This window comes from Lissotriton vulgaris, chromosome 10 (genome assembly GCF_964263255.1).
Source record: "Lissotriton vulgaris chromosome 10, aLisVul1.2, whole genome shotgun sequence".
In the NCBI taxonomy this organism is placed as follows: domain Eukaryota; kingdom Metazoa; phylum Chordata; class Amphibia; order Caudata; family Salamandridae; genus Lissotriton; species Lissotriton vulgaris.
The window spans coordinates 30,040,577-30,056,183 of record NC_141698.1 but is presented as its reverse complement, the minus strand read 5'-3'; the positions used below and the strand labels follow the sequence as shown (position 1 = coordinate 30,056,183).

Sequence of the window (15,607 nt, the reverse complement as noted above, 5' to 3'; positions counted from 1 at the left end):
CATTAGAAAGCCATTGATAACATTTAATATTTGAATATTTGAGGCTCGTATTGAAGAACTGGAGGAGGAAATTGAAGCTGAGCGTGCAGCTCGGGCAAAGGTGGAGAAACTGAGGGCTGATCTCTCCAGGGAACTTGAAGAAATCAGTGAAAGACTGGAAGAAGCTGGTGGAGCCACTTCAGCCCAGATTGAAATGAACAAGAAGCGTGAAGCAGAGTTCCAGAAAATGAGGCGAGATCTGGAAGAGTCCACTCTACAGCATGAAGCTACTGCTGCTGCCCTTCGTAAGAAGCATGCTGACAGCGTTGCAGAACTTGGGGAACAAATTGACAATCTGCAGCGCGTCAAACAGAAGCTGGAGAAAGAAAAGAGTGAATACAAAATGGAAATCGATGACCTTGCCAGCAACATGGAGAATGTTTCCAAGTCTAAGGTGAGACATTAGATTGCAATCTTCTGGTAATTAAGTTTTTTCAGTTATGGCTTATAATTCCAATGCAATCTTTTTTGAAAGGCCAACCTTGAGAAGGTGAGTCGTCTATTGGAAGACCAACTCAGTGAGGTTAAAGCTAAAGACGACGAGCATCAGCGTCTCATTAATGACCTCACCACTCAGAAGGCACGCTTCCAGACAGAAAATGGTACGAAATTTAACACAAATGTTTGTTGATTTATAGCATATATCCTTAAAGTTATAGAGTAATACATACGAGAATCATACAGGAATATTTAGCAATATGGATCCCCTGTTTCGCCATGTATGACTGATAGCTTTCTTCTCAAAGCACCTCACAATTATCTTTAACGTAATGCATTTCTTAAGACAGTAGATTCCACAAAGTTTCACCCTCTTGTTGTGATAATCACTGCATATGCACAACCTCAGGGAAGGAACCCCAAGAAGAAACAAAAAAATGTCAGGAAAGCATTCAAAGTTTACATGAAAGGTACTTACATGACTTGCTTGTTTGTTAAAGGTGAACTCTCTCGCCAGCTGGAAGAAAAGGAATCGTTGATCTCCCAACTCTCTAGAGGCAAACAAGCCTTCACTCAGCAGACAGAAGAGCTGAAGAGACAGCTGGAAGAGGAAACAAAGGTACCTTATTTTGGCCTTTTAAGACTCTGCCCCAAGCAAATGTCTTCACAGAATATTGAAGGCCACATTTTGCTGACAGAAACATCATATGAAATGAATAAGATGCATTTCATGGAAATAGTAGCATAAGGAGAACTTAGACACAATATTAATGGAGCTCCAGAACATGCATACATCCCTTTCAAAGCACCACTGCCTTTTCATCCGCATCAGGTCAGGTAATGGAATGCAAACCACATTTTCACGCAGTTAAGAAAGCCCACCCAACTAGAGTGGATGAGTTAGTGAGGTTCATAAATGACAGCAAAGTGAAGTGGCTTCATTGGGCTCTCAGTTTCAGAAAATATACAAAATTAGTCAACAAGAGAGATATCCTGAGAGAAAGATCTCTGACACCACTAGTCGAAGTATTGCAAACTTTCTACCTGGAAACACCCGTCAGCTAGTGCTTGATGACAGATCAGGTCCAGAGAGGTGGTGACAGGAGAAGCTGTTAGGGATACAAACTGGTGCCAGGACAAGAACCCATAGGTTAATGACATTGTTAGGAAATTATACTGTTCTGTAACAGGGGATACCGAAACGCTTTAAGGCAGAAGATGGTGGCCGCGTATCTTAGTTCTCTCAAATTTAAAACATGTGAGTGTAATCAAGCAGTATGATCTCCTCAAGCTAAAGGAAGCATGCTAGTGATCTGTACATCCAGAATAATCAAATGCTCACAAGTATTGTAGAGGCACATTAGCAAATCAATATAGGCATAGTCACTGCTGCCTGAGTCAATATTTCGTAAACATATCTTAAGCATGAGCCCAACATAAAGACTTTTTTTTCCAAACAGATAGTGGCCCATGAAAAAAATCATATCAAGTCACTGAAATTTGGGAAGCATTTAAGTTTGTTTAGATATACTTCTGTCACACCAGATCATCACATACCGAAATGCATTGCTCTATGGGACTGCTCCATGTTACATGATCCGCATGACTTTGGACAGAGGAGACAGAGCAGTCCTTATCTCCTCAACCTCTCTGCAGCAGCATTTCATATGGTCTCCCACCCCATCCTCATCCAATGCCCATATGACATCAGGATCCAAGGACACCGACTACGATGATTTTGCTCTTACCTCACTAGAAGGGCCCAGTCAGTCAGTTTTATCTGCGAAGTTCTGCAGCATCCTCCCTAAGCCAGACCCTCTTCGACGCATACACAAACACTCTAGCCAGCATCACCCACTCTCACAATATCAAGATCCTCTCCCTACGCCAATGACAAACAACTCATTAACTCCCTCATGGATAAAATGCTCTGTACTGTGATCAAATTCAAAGCCTGCAGGACTAAAATCACCCACTGGATGAAGCCCAACTATCTAAAGCTAAACTCACCAAAAGGCTGCAGGTTAATCAGAACTCAGTGGCCAGAATCACTCTAAACCGTCCACGCCGCACTCCCATCACACCACACCTGAAGGGGCTCCACTGGCTTTGCATACATAAACAAGCACAATTTTAACTCCTCACCCACACTTTCAATGCATTACGTAGCACTGGCCTTGCATACCTCAACAATCGCATTTGCTTTCACAAACCTTCCAGACACCTCCGCTCATCTGGTCCGCTACCTGCATTAATCCCACTCATGGGGAAATCAGATCCGGCAGTCAAGCATTCTCTTACATTGATCCTAGAGCGTTGAACAACACGCTACTATGCATAGGAACTTCCTCCTCACTTTTTGAATTCTACAGAAAGCTGAAACCTGGCTTTTCGAATAGTCCCCTCTAGGTCTTATGTTTGGCTAGGCTTACACCTGCTTAGCGCCAGGATAGCCTCCCGGGTGACAGTGCGCTCTACAATTCTACATAACATAACAGCATAATGTTTGCTAAAATTCTGTGTCTGGAAAACTTGACGTTGAACTTCTGTGAGATCTGGGAGAACCTGTTCTCGAAGTCGGTGACGGTGACGTGGCAGGCTTACCGGATGTGAGGCCTCCTTGGACTGGTGTCTCGACGTTGATCTGGAACATCTTAGAACAGACTGCCTTCTCAACGTCGACCTTCTTCTAGGCGAAGGAGATGCCTGCCTTGACGTTGACTTTCTCCTCTTGGACCGAGGACTCAATCTTGCAGCCGACCGACCGCTCGACTTCGAACGTCTACTTGACGCCGACGGAGGACTGTGTTTCGACGTCAGCCACCTCTGCTCTGAAGGCCAGTGTCTCGACATAGTCTCCCACCATTATATACCTTGAAAGCCTGTGACCTCATCTACGAAGTTCTGCAAGCATTCTCAGAGCCCGACCCTCATCAACGCATACATGATCACTCAAGCCAGCTTCATCCACTCTCATAACATCAATATCCTCCCCTACGCCAACCACACAAAACGTATTCTCTCTCTCACTGAGAAGATGCTCATACCCTGATAAAATGTAATGCCTGCATGACTGAAATCACCTACTGGATGAAGACCAACTATCTAAAGCTAAACTCACCAGAAGACTGCAGACTAATCATCACTAAGATGCCAGAATCACTTTAAACCCTCTACACTATATTCACTCCACACCCGAAGGGACTCCACTGGATTCCCATTCACAAACGAGCACAATTTAAACTCCACACTCACACTTCCAAGGCCTTATATAACACTAGCCTTGCGTACCTCAACAATTGCATTTGCTTTCACAAACCTTCCAGACTCCTCCCCTCATCCCGTCCCATACCTGCACACACCCCACGCATAGAGAAGCCAGATCCAGTAGTCAAGCCTTCTCTTACATTGATCCTAGAACGTGGGACAACACGCCACTACACATAAGAGCCTTCTTCATACTTTTTAAATTCAACAGGAAGCTGAAGGCCTGGCTTTTCGAATAGTCCTCTCTACTCATTAGGTTGCTCAGGGCCAGCATACCCACCTGGGTGATAGTGCGCTCTACAATTCTACATAACATAACATAACGCCATAATAATCACTTATTATTGAACCAATGCCATTCAAAAAAACACAACAATTCTACTCTTTCATAATGAAATGCTGTGTCATACCGTATTAATACTGTGAAGGTGTATTTACATTTTGATCTACTTACAGGCAAAGAATGCCTTGGCACATGCTTTGCAATCTGCTCGGCATGATTGCGATTTGCTCCGTGAGCAATATGAAGAAGAACAAGAAGCTAAAGCTGAGCTCCAACGTGCTCTGTCCAAAGCCAATGGAGAAGTTGCCCAGTGGAGGACCAAGTATGAAACTGATGCCATTCAACGGACAGAGGAACTGGAAGAGGCCAAGTATGCTGAGTTCAATAAGCCAATATATGTTGATGTGAAATAGTTGAGACATTTCCACTGTATAATAATCTGGTTCTTGCAAATATCTAGGAAAAAGCTGGCTCAGAGACTTCAGGATGCTGAGGAACAGGTTGAGGCAGTGAACTCCAAGTGTGCATCTCTGGAAAAGACCAAGCAGAGGCTACAAAATGAAGTAGAGGACTTCATGGTCGATGTTGAGAGAGCTAACAGTGCTGCTGCAGCTCTTGACAAGAAACAGAGGAACTTTGATAAGGTAACACCTGACACAAAGATTCATAGAAAGCATTTCAACTACTTTGTGCAGTTTTACTAAGTGTACTGCATAATTTTTTTAACAGGTCCTTGCAGACTGGAAACAAAAGTATGAGGAAGGCCAAGCTGAATTAGAAGCCACTCTCAAAGATACCCGCTCCTTGAGTACTGAACTCTTCAAGATGAAGAATGCGTATGAGGAGTCTCTGGATCATCTTGAAACCTTGAAACGTGAAAATAAGAACCTGCAACGTAAGCTTCTCCGTATATGTTAATAACGCTCAGGTTACTAAACATACAAAGAAATGATAACTGTTAACACCAATCTTAATACTCACTAAAATTTAGTTAACATAATGGCCAACCATATTTGTGATTTATAGGTGATTAAGCCGTTTATTTTAAAATACTTAGTGCCTGATTACAATGTTGGTCGGAAAGGCTACGACAGCTGGTTGGAGGCTTTCTGACCGACATTGTAGGTTTAAACTCCAACCACTGCATTAGAATGACGGTAGTTGGAGTCTAAACCAGTTGGGGAATCCAACTTGGTTCCAAAGGGCTCAAGAAGCCCATTGGCCACCCGGAATGGCCTATAATCCCTTAAGAAAGGTGTTTCCGCCATCGGGATTATGACTTTTGTTTCTGACAGCAATTCCATGTCCGCCTTTACGACATGGAAAAGCTGTCGGAAAGCGACTTTGGGGGCCCCAAGCAGGGCCCCCTTCTCCCCTGGCACTCTAGATGCGGCCCTGGGGTCACCTATGGTACCCCCTTGAGAATCCCGGCACTGTGTGGCAGGCACCATGAGGTCCCTGCCACACGGTGCAGGGATTTTCACAAACTCATTTCTCAATGGGAGCTTGTGCTGCAGGTTTCCACCTGACGCACAAACTCCGATAGAGAAATGGGAGTTTGCGACCGCACCATGTGCTGCCGCATCATAATCAGGTGTGCGGATCCACTGACCTATGGTAGGGCGGTTCCCACACTGAAACGGCCGACATCGAAATAAGACACAAAGTCTTTTTTAGTTTTAAATATTATTTTTCATTTGTGCAATAGCAACACTGAACTATAGATGTATCACATTAAAATTTATTTTTTTCATCAATAATGCAATCTTTAAAATGACTATCCTAGAATTGGGATAGAAACTGCACAACATTTTTTATTCATCTGAATTAGCAATGAACGATGCTTCTAAGTCAGACTGGCTGCCATTGTAACAAACCCTCTCTACCAAATTGCAGAGACTTTTCAGAAAAATGTTGTGGACCATTTAAATTATGTGTCCATGGTTGAATGAAGAAAATTCACTAGGGCTGTGATTTGAACAGAGTTAACATCTCAGACAGAATAAGAGGCTAGTGACTCTGAAGTTTGTGCTCAGAATTTTGTGAGGCACAAACGAATCAAAAGAATATGTTTGTGATCAACTAAATAGTGGAAGGTTAACTATATAGCGTCTAAAATAAGCCTGAAAAAGGCCATTGGGTTTCTGGAGCCCACTGGACAAGACTTAGAAGCCAAACCCAAAATATTTAGAGAAGGTTACTTATCAATACTACAGATGAGAAACGTCATACTATTTATAATGGCCTAGAAATCAGTTGAATATCTCAAAGCACACAAAATTAAATTTCAGAGAAATATGATTAATTGACAAATTATTTGCAGGGCAATTTCAGCAAATGAATCTCCCATAAAAATGTATCTCATTAAAGACCTCTTTAATATTGATTATTCAAAGCTTAATACAGTTTTTGTTTAGAAATATGCTACCTTTATTATATTTATATCTTTTCCAGAGGAGATCTCAGATCTTACTGAACAGATTGGAGAAACCGGAAAGTCTATTCACGAACTGGAAAAAGCAAAAAAACAGATCGAACAAGAAAAGAGTGACTTCCAAACAGCCCTGGAAGAAGCAGAAGTATGTAAAACAGACATGTTAATAACAATAAAAACAATTCAGTTGAATTGGTGATTCTAAGTAATGATTAAATGGTCTTCAAACTGTACATTTTTACGTTTTGAAAGGGATCATTGGAACATGAAGAAGCTAAGAGCCTGCGAATTCAACTTGAGCTGAACCAGGTGAAATCCGAGGTTGACAGGAAGATTGCAGAAAAAGATGAGGAGATTGAACAGCTGAAGAGGAACAACCAGAGAGCTGTAGATTCTCTGCAAAGCACACTGGATTCTGAGATCAGAAGCAGGAATGATGCCCTGAGGGTGAAGAAGAAAATGGAAGGAGATCTTAATGAAATTGAGATTCAGCTCAGCCATGCCAACCGCCAGGCTGCAGAAGCACAGAAGCAGCTCAGAAACGTACAAGGTCAACTCAAGGTACTTTGATAATAACAACAGCAGACAAGTGGTGTTCTCCCTTTCATTTTGGCTAAAGATAGCTAAGTTATAACATGTTTTTTATAGGATGCCCAATTACATCTTGATGATGCTACTAGGGGACAAGAAGACCTGAAGGAACAGGTGGCTGTTACTGAACGTAGAAACAATCTGCAACAGGCAGAAATTGAAGAGCTAAGAGCTGCTCTTGAACAGACCGAACGATCTCGTAAATCTGCTGAACAAGAACTTCTTGATGCCAGTGAACGTTTGCAGCTCCTCCATTCTCAGGTAGAGCCTATTTTTGGTATACATTTCATGATATATATAAACATCCTATTAAGAACAATGGGGTCTTCAAGAAAAATAAGTGTATAAAGGGTGCAAAGAGCCAGTGGAGGCCGGCAAGAATCGGGGGTGACAGGGCAGGAGGGGAGATGGTGGGGGGAAATCGGGTGTAAAAAAGAAAAAAAAACATACCTTCTTGCTGCATCTCTCCTCCGTAGTCCCACACTCTCGCCAGAACAGGAAGCACACCCAGGATCCCCAGAGCCTATCACAACGCTGCAATGTAGCATTGTGATTGGTCTGAGCACTGTGGTTTGGAGCTCAGACAGGAAGTGAGAGCCTAGGCATGTTCTCCACCCAGGCTGCAGAACAGCTTGGGTGGAGAACATGTAAATTGCTCATGAATGTTTGGCCGACTCGAGACGGGCGCCCAAACACGCTGCCCAAATAGAAACTGAGCTCACCACTCCACCTACTCCTGTCGTCAGAGCAGCTTTGCCCTGCCCCACCCAGCAAAGCTGCACAGTAAGAACCAATAACTTGATAATAATGTCAAGTTATTTTCATGTTATTTTTTCTTTATTTCACTGCTAAAAAGCAGTGAGACGACGTTCCTCTGCTTTAGCGGAGGAGTCGCCACGGCAAAGAGCACATTGCACATGACATTTCTGTCAGGTATAGTGTAGTTTGCAACTAATTATGAACTTGCTTTTCCATTTACTCACAGGTTAATGTTGAATGTATGTTTCTTTCTTTTTGAGAATACAAGTTTGATCAACACCAAAAAGAAGCTTGAGAGTGACAGCAGCCAGCTCCAGAGCGAAGTAGAGGAAGCCATCCAGGAAGCCAGGAATGCTGAAGAAAAAGCCAAGAAGGCCATTACAGATGTAGGTTCCTTATTGAAACTAAGGAATTAAGTACATATTTCTTTGAAATTCTAAAAAAACTATATACGTGTATACTTGTGACTAGTTATTACACAAATATACAAACTGTAATTGTAAAAGCTCAGTCAAGTAAAACAGACACTTACTGTCATAGAACTTATATGGTATTTTATGACTATTTTTATTTAATGTGATTTAAAGGAATCTGTTGTTTTCAATAGTAAGTCTCATTTTTATGCTTTAATGAAGGCTGCTTTGATGGCTGAAGAGCTGAAGAAGGAACAAGACACAAGCGCCCATCTTGAGAGAATGAAGAAGAATCTGGAGCAGACAGTGAAGGACCTACAGCATCGCCTGGATGAGGCTGAGCAACTCGCGATGAAGGGAGGGAAGAAGCAGCTCCAAAAACTGGAGAGCAGAGTGAGTTATAAACTGCAACTTCGAATTGGTTAGATAGTGGGGGGCTAATGGCATAATATATATAATATTATCTTATTCACACTATTCTCAGGTACATGAACTCGAGAATGAGCTGGAAGCTGAACAGAAACGTGGGGTAGAAGCCATTAAGGGTGTTCGCAAGTACGAGAGGAAAGTTAAGGAACTGACATATCAGGTATTTCTATATTTACTTCTTGTATTATGTTCTATTCATAAGTAATTAGCTATTCCCCATGAAGCCTAACTAGACTGCACCTTTCGTTCCCTTCGTTTACATATTAGCTTTTCTTTTAACTCCTCTGAGGGCAATGCGTTTGGAATGTAAAAAGTACTCCTGCTCTAAGTCCTCGATTCACTTAAGGCGCCTTGGACTTCTACATCTGCTCATACCAGAAGACGTGTCGGTGTGACTCAGAAGCTATTATATTGTACCATCTTTATAGGTCTTTGCTAACCTCATTGAATGATTTGCAACATCCAAGTACATACATATCACCATAATATGAACAGAAATTTAAACACTACTATTTCTGTAGATTTTATTGCACCTAATCATTGTACATCCTCACCCATACTGATGTTCTTATCAGAGTAAACATCTACATGTATTCTACATTTGCTTCAAAGTTTACCAGACTGTGATTGAAAGAATAACTACAGATTGCACTAATTATGTACGTTTTCCTTTTGCTTAAAGTCTGAAGAAGATAAGAAGAATGTCCTAAGACTTCAGGACCTAGCAGACAAATTGCAATTAAAGGTCAAAGCCTACAAGAGACAAGTTGAGGAATCGGTAAGTTATAACATATTTTTAAACATACTGTTTGTAATACAGGCACCTATGCACACATCAAAATAGAGCTCCTTGTTCACAGAACTCCTGCCAGGACTTCTTCTGGAAGTACATTGACTTTATTCACAGAACACTTTGATTATGCACTATGCAATAGCAATGTTGAAAAGCTCAGCTGGGAATTCTTAAAATATGTTAAAAAGAAAGTCTCATCTAGGAGAAAGCACTCCCATAACATTCCTGATTAAGGCAATGTGCTGTCACTTACTTTTACATTTCCAAAGAGATTCTGGTAAGAGGAAGTCTTCTACTACAGGAATTTTTGCAGAACTATTTAGTACATTATAATATTCAAGGACACTGTAGTTTGTACCTTCAGCTGAACAGCTGGGCATGGAGAAACCTTTGTCAAGAAGAGCTTCGGGGGGTTTGACTTGGCCATTACAGCAATAAAGTTGGATGCATAGCCTAGAGTTCTGACACCACTAGCCTGCTGGTGTGAGTTTCACGAGCCCTCTGTCCCAGCCCCATGCCTCTGTGAAGCTAATTGTGGTCCTGGGTGGTGTTGGGGCAACTGTGAGGAGCTGTGGAGCCGAATTTCTGCAGCCTCTGCCGCTTGGTGGCTGGCTTGGCCGGGGTGGATCACTCTCTGCAGCTGCTGACTGTCAATGGCCCGGAGGAGTACTGGACGGCATAGAGGAGCCAGCGGGCCTGGAGTGGCCTGATCTGGAGCACCATGGGTGACCCATCTGGCGAGATGTGCCGGGCGGCATTGTGATCGGGCGGCCGACACCATAAGGAGGCACTGGACGGCACAGAGGAGTGCAAGGAGCCCGACGAGGGTGCTGTGGATCTGGCCGGTGGGACTGCGCAGCTAGACCCGATGATATTGAGTAAGCTTAAGGATGACATGAAGAGCCCCTGGTTGCTGATTCATCCGAGTAGGGCAAAACTATGAGCTGAAACACTGCTGGGGCCCATGCCATACAGACCGTAATACGTTTTATGATAAGAACGTGAGGAGGATATTGTGGAACTTCCGCAAGGATCTGGAACACTGGCGTCGGCTCCCCTATCCCTGTTGGCTAGGGCAGCCCTGAATATGATAATTTATCTTTCCAAGTTCCTTTATGCTGTGCAAAATTCATTGTTCGCGGTCCCTGACCATTTATCTGAGCGGTGGAAGCGGAGGTTAGAGTCCTTCTCTGGGATGGGGCCACCCTGAGGATCACTCTTGGGACACTGATTAGGTTTCTGATGGATGGGGGTATTGCCCTGCCGGATCTTCAACTGTACTATTGGGTGGCTTGTCTCCTACTGGTCAATGACTGGACCTTTGTGGATCAGAGGGAGCTGGCCCTGATGGCAGGCAGGTGGGCAATGGAGCCCACTGGATTCCCAAGGTGGCTCTACAGTGCAGGGAGAGTGGCAACCCTCCTGGAACTGACTGCCTTGTAGGTCCAGACGTGCAGGCGTGTGACAAAAAGACTGGGATAGGTGGGTCAATTGACACTGGAGAACCACTGTGGGACTTGGGTGCGTGGGCAGAGCTCCGAAGGGTGTCGGGCTACCGGCACTGGGATATTTTGTCATCACAAAATGGAGTGATCTCTCGGGGGCAAGAGATGGCGGACGTTCACGGACTAGCAAAGCCAGTATGAAATGCTTTGGGGGGATAGGGCATTTTTTACAATTCTTTACAGATTAGGTCCATCTTGACATGGCGGATCCACTGCCCTGAAGTCTGCATTATGGGGAGATGTTACTCAGACAGCTACATGAGGGCCTACTGACTGTGGGGAAGGTTTTCCCATACACTTTGGTAGTCCCTGAGAATAAAGGCCTTCTGGGAGGGTTCAATGCAGGCTCTCTGTGCACTGTGGAAGGTCCTGAAGCTAACTTCTCTATTGGTCTGTCTAGGCATCTAGGGAGAGGTGACCGTAGCTAGGTAAACATTCTCGCTTTGCAGGTGTGCTCTGGCGGTGGCAAGAAGGGACATGATAAGATATTGTGGTTATGCACAGATTCTTATACTGAGAGACTGGGAATCCAATATGGAGTGGTGCAGGCAGGAGCCGATATACCGTGCAGGACAGGGTGCCTTTGGAAGTTCGCAAAAATATGGGACAGTTGGTTGAGGCCGATGGGGGGTGATGGGGGGGGGGGATGGGAGGGGGGGAGAGTGTCCCAGGAATGACTGTAATCTGTGCAGGTCTAGGGAGGGAATTGTGACATTTCCAATCTGAGTGTTTACCAACCTCATTCTAACTTATGGCTGACACTGTCACTTGATGTTTCCTATACATCTGTGTGCCACAGCTACATGGGAATTAGATAGATCTATGTATCGTTTTATAAACTGTTAGTTGCAAGAAGATATGATACAAACATGTTTTTTTTAAAGAGCCTCTGGGTAGCAGCAGGTGAGGGTCTGGATTCCCCCTCCATAGATGGGAGCTGCAACTGTTGATCTAATCTATTGAAACCTTTCAATTGCACTGCCATGCAAAGGCGCACTTGTGAAGGACTAGGCTCACTGGAGTTACAGATAATGTAATGGCATGTAAAGAACACGGGTAGTCTTGGCTGAAACAACATACCCGGAACAAATGTGGGCCATTTATTTCGAGTTTAGAATATTTCATACAGATATGATCCTTCGAATCACAAGTTCCAGCAGTTTCCAGGTCAGATTAGGTGAATGATCTTCTATTGACTTAAAAGTTGTAAAACAGCTTGTGTGTCGCTGGGACACTCCTTTGGAGTAGCTGTGTGCGTTACAAGTCACTTCATCATCATGAGTCGCTTCATCACCTGTGAACTCTTCTGTTTTTTATACCATTTAGATGAGTGGAACAGAATTCACACCACCTATACGCAACTTTTCTTTGCACCAAAACAAATGCTAAAGGTGACAGCATATGAAGTATGTTAGGATTCATTTTTACAACAGTAATAGAAAACGATCCTGTTTACAATTGGCTTTAGCTAGGGTAGATCTGGAATTCATTACATGCACGTGCCTGTTATGTTGTTGTCTTCCTTCCATTAGGAGGAACAAGCCAATTCACATCTGATTCGATTCAGGAAAGTGCAACATGAGCTCGAAGAAGCAGGGGAGAGAGCAGACATTGCTGAATCCCAAGTGAATAAACTCAGGACCAAGAGTCGTGAAGTTGGGAGCAAGGTAAGCTAAATCAAACGGACGATTTTGTTTATAGTTTTTAACTTTGCCAACATCATACTGTGTACCAGCTTTGGAGCACTTTATCGAAGTTGCAGAGGACGGATTAAAAAGTGAGGTAGACTTCCAGCAGAGGATGGGAACCCTGCGGAGTCAGTGCAGACTGGGAGCTTAAAGAAGAGTTTAATTGTATATAGCTTTTGTAATTCGGGGATCAGGCAAAGCCATGAACAGGGTGGAATTTCGACAAATTGTAGCACTACTGGAGATAGTTAGCTCTGTGCATTTTTAAGCTTGCTGCAAGAGAATCTACGAAGAAAAAGAGTTTTGGATCTAGTTGTCAGCCTTTAGGACCTTGAGAAGAGTTTGTCTACTGAGTTGAAAATTTGTGTATGGCGGAAATACTTGCAAATAATTTAAAGCAAATGTTATGTACAAAGTCAATGTAAGCTGTAGTTCAGTAGAGGTTCAAAGTTTGAATACATTGATCTGGACATTAAGAGGCGCAAAGGAATGGCCACCTAGATGGGACTCCAGTAGTCCAGGCAGGAAAGATCAGAGAATTGCAGCTCTACTTGGGTTTGTTTCAAAATTACTTTTCTTAGGAGGTCTTCTCCTGCTCCTTCACTTTCGCAGTGAATGGAATTCATATTTATGTGTAAATCATAACACAAAATGTTCTACCGATATAAAATAAAAAAACATTTTAGTGGCAGGTGAGGTAAATAAAATCACCTCTGTGCTACAAAACAATACCTTTGAACGATAAAACATACGTTCTTAATCTCCATAAATACAAAAGCTTATTTTTTAAGATATATACAAACTTGTTCTTGACGGTGAACGCCTTTAGCGATACTCACAGATTGATATTACCCTCATAATGAATAGATATACAAGGCTACCAATTCTATCATTTTCTAACTATAAGCCGTTTGTGGGTTAATACTTTTTTCAAATGTTTTTTACTCCCTTGAAATATTCAACTTATTTTTAGTAAAAATGCATTTTTATTAAGTGCAGCTTGATGCAGTCAATAATAACTTACGTTTTGTCAATGTGGAAATATAAATGCGAATTAGTATTTTAATAATTGTGTCTTTCTCCTAGAAAACCGAAGGTGAATAGTTGCTATTCTTCTATCAACAAGTGAAGAATTACAAATTTGCAAAATGTGAATTTTGTGCTTCCTTGAACTTCTGTATTTATTTGTTGGCTTCCTTGTGTCAACCTGCACAACAATAAAGTGTTACTGTATGGACTTTGATATTCAGGCTAGAGTGTCTTCAGTAGGCGTTTGTGAACATGTTATAGTTTTTAAATGATCCCCTTGTTATCTTCTCTTTCCTTGTGTGCTAGCATGTGTCAGCTTTAGATCAAAAGTAACATTCTATAAACAAGCAAAATAAAAAGCAGAAATAAAACGTAACACAGAAACAAAATGCAGGGCATCCATGTAGACTGTCTCTGTATAAACTAGACCAAAGTAAGGTATAGTGTGCAGAGAGTCCAGTGGCTCCTCAGAGGCTTTACAGAGGCTAAAGTAGATAATACCAATGATCTCTTTTGTGGTAGTGTGGGCGAGCAGTAAGGCTTATCAGAGAGGTAATGCTAAGCATTTGTTTACAGACAGGCAAGAAATGATTACTAGGGGTGGGTGGAATTTGCGTAGTCGCGCTACGCAAAGCTCAGCGAAACAGTAATAAATCTCTGCGAGCACGCAGAGTTCCGCAAACATGCGGAATTGCTTGTTCTGCCCGTTCGTGATGCTTTTTTTCCTGTTCGCAAACGCTATTTGCGTGCTCGGGGGAAATATCTTGCAAACACGCATTTTGAAAGTGGGAACAAACAAAAAATTCTGTGAAGCCGCGGATTGCGGAATTTTTAGCAATTCCGCGTTCTCTGTGGAACGTGAAATTACATGGAATTTACCGCCCAGGCCTAATGATTACACACACTAAATACGAGACCAATGGTTTGTAAACATATTACTTTTAGTATATTTATTTTATAGACCCAAAGATACTTTGTTGCAGTAAAATAAATTTTGCAATATCACTGTTTTTCAATATCAAAAGTGGACACTGCATTTTTGTTCAATCAATACAATGTTATCCTATGGGAGAAAACACAATTAGCAATTTGCAGGTAAGTAAACAATTTACGAAATTGAGCTTTTGGATGAAATTTTTAAAAGACTAATTTTTAAAGATTATAACTGTGATAACTTGTGTTTTTAAAACTTATCTTACCGCTTGCTCCCCTGGTCATTGCCTCCCCGCGCAGCCGAGTCAGGCGCTGAAGCGGGTTGCAGGACAACCGCCGTGACCCCCGGGCACCGCCCACTGACACAGGCCACGCCCCCTTTGCTATATCTAGGCGCGCTTTGTTGGCCAGTGCTTGTATGAGACAGAGCTCTTGAGGCGGAAGCCGAGAGCAAGGACTCAATTTTTAAAAGACTAATTTTTAAAGATTGTAACTGTGATAACTTGTGTTTTTAAAAATGATCTTACCGCTTGCTCCCCTGGTCATTGCCTCCCCGCGTAGCCGAGTCAGGCGCTGAAGCGGGTTGCAGGACAACAGCCGTGACCTCCGGGCACCGCCCACTGACACAGGCCACGCCCCCTTTGCTATATCTAGGCGCGCTTTGTTGGCCAGCGCTTGTATGAGACAGAGCTCTTGAGGCGGAAGCCGAGAGCAAGGACTCAATTTTTAAAAGACTAATTTTTAAAGATTGTAACTGTGATAACTTGTGTTTTTAAAACTTATCTTACCGCTTGCTCCCCTGGTCATTGCCTCCCCGCCCAGCCGAGTCAGGCGCTGAAGCGGATTGCAGGACAACCACCGTGACCCCCCGGGCACCGCCCACTGACACAGGCCACGCCCCCTTTGCTATATCTAGGCGCGCTTTGTTGGCCAGCGCTTGTATGAGACAGAGCTCTTGAGGCGGAAGCCGAGAGCAAGGACTCAATTTTTAAAAGACTAATTTTTA

The 15,607-nt window shown here is 42.9% G+C and overlaps 1 protein-coding gene across 1 annotated transcript in view; it reads left to right on the top strand.

Moving 5' to 3' along the window:
• LOC147684410 (myosin-4-like) overlaps positions 1-13,882 on the top strand; it is a 53,008-nt gene extending 39,126 nt beyond the window's left edge. Inside the window, exons 26-40 of the mRNA XM_086940335.1 lie at positions 44-433; positions 515-641; positions 978-1,096; positions 4,201-4,397; positions 4,488-4,671; positions 4,757-4,922; positions 6,482-6,606; positions 6,714-7,022; positions 7,110-7,313; positions 8,072-8,197; positions 8,447-8,617; positions 8,709-8,813; positions 9,336-9,431; positions 12,484-12,618; positions 13,726-13,882. Of these exons, the coding sequence (XP_086796461.1) occupies positions 44-433; positions 515-641; positions 978-1,096; positions 4,201-4,397; positions 4,488-4,671; positions 4,757-4,922; positions 6,482-6,606; positions 6,714-7,022; positions 7,110-7,313; positions 8,072-8,197; positions 8,447-8,617; positions 8,709-8,813; positions 9,336-9,431; positions 12,484-12,618; positions 13,726-13,743 (2,472 nt within the window). The 3' untranslated portion in view covers positions 13,744-13,882. The remainder of the gene's footprint in view (positions 1-43; positions 434-514; positions 642-977; positions 1,097-4,200; positions 4,398-4,487; positions 4,672-4,756; positions 4,923-6,481; positions 6,607-6,713; positions 7,023-7,109; positions 7,314-8,071; positions 8,198-8,446; positions 8,618-8,708; positions 8,814-9,335; positions 9,432-12,483; positions 12,619-13,725) is intronic.
• Positions 13,883-15,607: the final 1,725 nt, after the last annotated feature.